Genomic DNA, 5,000 nt, shown 5'->3' with positions numbered 1-5,000 from the left:
TTGTCATCATTTTGGAAACACACAGCAATTAAAAAACAATTATTAATGATGAGAAAATCCTACTCATGCTTTAGAGTGACTCATGACCACATTTTTTTCTATTTATTTATTTTTTTCCATTTTTACGACTACAATATATATGTACCTTATGAAAGAAAAGAGAAATTTTAAGAAAGCTTGAGAAAGAGAATCAAAGAGCAAGAAATAAATTTTGTGTTCAATGTAGCTTGCAAGAGATTTCCTCTTTAAATAATAGCAAGAAAGAAGGAGGAGGAGAAGGGGAAGAAGAAAAACAGATTAATTACTATAATGTTCTTCAACCATTGATGGCAGGATGGCACTTAAATATATGTCATGTCCACTGTGATTTTAGTGTATTAAATTTGTTTATTAATTATTAATCACAGAGATTGTTCCACAAGAGCATCGTCACCATAGAGTTAATCACTAGTTCTATCTACCTCACCTGTTTACCCTTTTTCCTGATTTTGGAAAGTTTATTTTTTAACTTTTATTGCTGTTATGATTTCAAAAGTATTATAATAGTCACAGCGGCAACAACAATAAGAACATTAATAGAAAAAGGAAGGATGGAAGGAAGGAAGGAAGAGGAGGAGGATGACGAGGAGGAGGATGACGAGGAGGAGGATGACGAGGAGGAGGAGGAGGAGGAGGAGGAGGAGGAGGAGGAGGAGGAGGAGGAGGAGGAGGAGAAGGAGAGGAGAAGGAGAAGGAGAAGGAGAAGGAGAAGAAGAAGAAGAAGAAGAAGAAGAGAGAGGAAGAAGCAAAAGAAAAAGAAAAAGAAGAAGAAGAAAGAGAAAGAAGAAAATGAAAATTCAAGGAAAGGGGAAATCAGGAGAGATCACGTAAGGCCTACTGACTGACTTCTCTGCAAACGAGCACTCGTGGGATCATCTGTGTTCACAAAATTCACAAAACTATGCTACAGTGGAGAGTACGTGTACCTTCCATCAATGGGTTAATTACCTAGAGAGTACTATAATACATAATAAAATGTCTAAAGAAAATCTCGCAAAAGAAAAAGAGGAAGAGATATCGAATGTAAAGAAGAAAATAGCGAAGTAAACCTATTCTGTGTGACATTTTAGCAGAGCGATGTTCATGATTTTCCTATGATATCATTTGTGAAAAATATGATTTATGGGGAACTAAATTTACCATTCAATATCACTAAACCAATGACAAAAAAAAGAAAAGAAAAAATGAGAGAGAAAATATCAGAAATCTGTGCCACATACAAATATTGCAATATGGAATTGGAAATAAAAATATGACATTTCTGAGGGGTTTCAGTGCTAAATATGGTAATTTATTTATATAAAAGCTTTATACAAGAAGAAAAATATTATCTGCTTTTTAAGAAAAATAATATTAGTAATAGTAATAATGATAATAATAATAATAATATTCAATTGGGCAATGAATGAAAAGAAAGCATATATTACCATTACTAACATCATTACTATCATTAATATTAATGATTCTGATACAGATAATTGTCAATTAAGTCAGAAAATAACAATACTTAATGCCACAGTAACCTATTTGAAAACCAAGAATAATTCCATTACCTCTATTAAAACAAGGTAACATCTATATGAAAAAAAAAAAAATAATAATAATAAAAAAAAAAAATCTTCCCCTCTGGACTGGGGGAAATAGAAAAACAAGTTCAAAGAAAAATTCCCCCAATTTAAGGATCACAAAGAACCTGTCAAAAGTTCAAAAGTCTCCACATTACATACATATATATATTCAGCTATTGCTCAGGATGACTAGGTAACCATCTAATGAAATGAATAAAGACTTCATTACCTCGTCATTAACATCATGTGACATCATGTGATCAACTGTGAGACAGTGGGCCTTCATAAAAAAATAAAAAAAGAGAGAGAAAAAAAAAAAAAAAAAAAAAAAAGATAACAAGACATACATTACAATTAGGAAAAATAAAAAGGATGATAAAAAAGAAGTTTACATTCACACACAAACATAAATCTGTGTATACATACATATACATTTACATATATGTATATATATATATATACACTCACACATATATATACACACACATCAGTTGTTTGCTAGGATCCTCTGCCTTCCAACTTGTCATTGGTGTCCACATCCGAATTTCTTTGAAAAGCGAATAGAAAGTCATTGTGCAAAAACTGAATGAGAGAGAGGGAAAAGAAAGCGAAGATAGAAGAGGGAAAGGTAAAGAGAGTGAAGGAGAAAAGGTAAGAAAAGAGGAAGGTAGGGGGAGAAGGGGAGAAAGGATTGAGGGGGAAAGGCAGAAGAAGGTAACGGAGAGGGGAAAGGGTAAAGAAGGAGGGGAGGGAGGAAAGGGTAAGGGGGGAGGGGAGGGGGAGGGAAAGGGTAAGGGGGAGGGGGAGGGGGAGGGAAAGGATAAAAGGTAAAGGGGGAAAGGGAGAGGAAGATGGAAAGGGTAAAAGGGAGAGGGAAAGGGTAAAAGAGGGAGGGAAAAGGTTAGAGGAGGAGGGGGAGGGAGAGAGGGAGGGAAACAGATCGCATATATTTGTAAGTGTTTATGTGTAAGTCTGCATATGTAAATGTATTTGTAAATGTATTTGTAAATGTATTTGTAAGAGAGTGTGTGTGTGTGTGTGTGTGTGTGTGTGTGTGTGTGTGTGTGTGTGTGTGTGTGTGTGTGTGTGTGTGTGTGTGTGTGTGTGTGTGTGTGTGTCTGTGTGTGTAAATGAATGCATGTGTGCCAGTGTGAGAGTATGTATGATTGAACATGTTCTAGCATGCTAGTATGTGTAAAGACATGGCCACAATGAATGTGATGCAATGTGCAGTGAAGCAGGAGTTGCAATCTGCTATGAAATTGCAAAGGAGGGGTGGCCAAACCAACGATGAATGAGTACAGGGGTTGTCATGGCAACCAGGCAAGTGTCAACAATGTGAGGTTAGGTTTGACAAGCCACAACACACATGGATACAATTATGATAAATATAATCATCTATGATAAATATAGATACTATTATTTATGACTAATATAGATATAATTCCTCATGACAAATAATATAATTTTTCATGAAATATATGAATATGATTTTTTACGATAAATAGAAGTATAATTTTTCATGATATATATAAGTACAGTAAATCATGATTAATATAGATGTAATCATTCATGTGAAATGCAATTATAATTATTTGCAATAAATTTAATTATCTATCATATTCAATTATTCATGATGAACATAAACCTTTTAATGGGGTAATTCAGATCCACAGAAACTTTGGATATAAGTGCTATGCCATCATAATTAACCTATTAATACTGCTTTTTATCAAAATAAACACATGATTATATCTCTTAAATTATCCCCAATCCTCTTCTATTACTATGCAACATCTAATCTATCCCTATGCATCTTATCTGTAGCATTCTGAATACATGGGTCAGAAGACTCCACATCCTTTCCTAGAAGTGAACTTTGCATGAGCTGCCCGGCCTCACGCGGGATCATGGCAGTGCCGTGTATAACGCAAAGGCAAGTGTGGCCATATCTTCTCAGTTGGTACAAAGTTTCTGTGTGTTTGCTTCACAATGCATCATGTTTAGTGAGGGTGCAGCCTAAGTGTTTATCTAATGCAGCCTGAGTGTTTTCTAATACTTACGCTGAATATGTGTGAATGAATAAGAGTACATATGCATGTGGATGTATTAATATGTCTGTTAAAATATACTGTATGTACAGAGCATGTATGTATATGTGCATGTACATATGAATGATAGCAAAATTAAATACTAACTTAACTTCAAACTTAAATCATAACACAAAGGACCTGAGAAATTCTTTATTCAATCTAACAAAAAAAAATATATATATGTAAGTAAATGTTAATGCAAAATATTTCATCCACAACAAGAACCTTCCAAAGACTCCTCACCTCAAAGTTCTTCTGCCACTCTTTCTCAGCTTTCTTCTGCTCTTCCTCCTCAATTTCCTCCTCTCGCTTTCTTTTTCTCTCCTCCTGGTCGCGCGTTTCCTGTTGTCTCCTCTTGCGCTCCATGTCGGCAAATAGCTTCATGGTCTGGACATAAACAGCACGTTTTAGTTTCTCTGGGTCATCTTCATCCACGCGAGTATCCTTGCCTTCTCTTTTGAGCTGCTTTTTCCGTTCCTCAATCTGTGGGGGTGATGGTAAAAAAAACTTTTTTCTCTCTTATTTTATTTTTTATTTTTTTTCTTAGTTCAGTATTCTTTGCAAAGAATGAAGAAAAAGATTAGAATGAGACTATGAAATAGATGAAAGGGCTGGAAGGAGAGAGAGAGAGTGAGAGAGAGAGAGTGAGAGAGGAGAGAGAGAGAGAGAGAGAGAGAGAGAGAGAGAGAGAGAGAGAGAGAGAGAGAGAGAGAGAGAGAGAGAGAGAGAGAGAGAGAGAGAGAGAGAGAGAGAGAGAGAGAGAATTAAAAAGCGAGAGAAACTAAGAAAGAAACAAAGAGTAAAAATATGAGAAATTTGAAGTAAAAGAAAGACATAAAAATACAACCAATCCATCCATTTTTCAGGCAGATATGAAAGGAAAGAAGGTGCCTCACCCTCTTTGCTACGATGGCCTCTGCTTCCTCTACGATATCCAGGCATTTCTGACGTGTCGCTTCATTCTCCAAGCATCGCCATGCCTTTGTCACCTCTAAGAAAAGAGAGAGAGTTACAGATAAAATTTGAAATTTAGATTTTTCACCATAGATGCCAAAAGAGTACATGTTTGAAATGAAAATGGTTTTGTCCTTTCAGTTTGGTTTGCACATAGCTGGCTCCAGAGGCACAGTCGCCAAGGAACCAATTACCTTGGCTAACCTAATCTTACCAACTTTCCTCACTCATTGCACTTTGGCAAGAAAAGTATTCATAAAGAATTTATGTTTTTCTAGAGTAAAGGGAAAAGGATAAATGAAAAAATCATCAAAAATATTTTTATTTATAAAATCCATAAACAGGA

General features: G+C 35.3%; 1 protein-coding gene across 1 annotated transcript in view; it reads right to left on the bottom strand.

The window, feature by feature from the left end:
- Positions 1-3,737: 3,737 nt before the first annotated feature.
- Positions 3,738-5,000, bottom strand: part of LOC119599345 (dnaJ homolog subfamily C member 8-like) — an 18,660-nt gene continuing 17,397 nt past the window's right edge. The window contains exons 4-5 of the mRNA XM_037949103.1: positions 4,597-4,691; positions 3,738-4,183 (exon numbers count right to left, since the gene is read on the bottom strand). Of these exons, the coding sequence (XP_037805031.1) occupies positions 3,860-4,183; positions 4,597-4,691 (419 nt within the window). The 3' untranslated portion in view covers positions 3,738-3,859. The remainder of the gene's footprint in view (positions 4,184-4,596; positions 4,692-5,000) is intronic.

This window comes from Penaeus monodon, chromosome 42, assembly GCF_015228065.2.
Source record: "Penaeus monodon isolate SGIC_2016 chromosome 42, NSTDA_Pmon_1, whole genome shotgun sequence".
NCBI classification, from domain to species: Eukaryota; Metazoa; Arthropoda; class Malacostraca; order Decapoda; family Penaeidae; genus Penaeus; species Penaeus monodon.
Note: the sequence above shows the minus strand (reverse complement) of the source record. Positions and strands in the feature narration are given on the sequence as shown.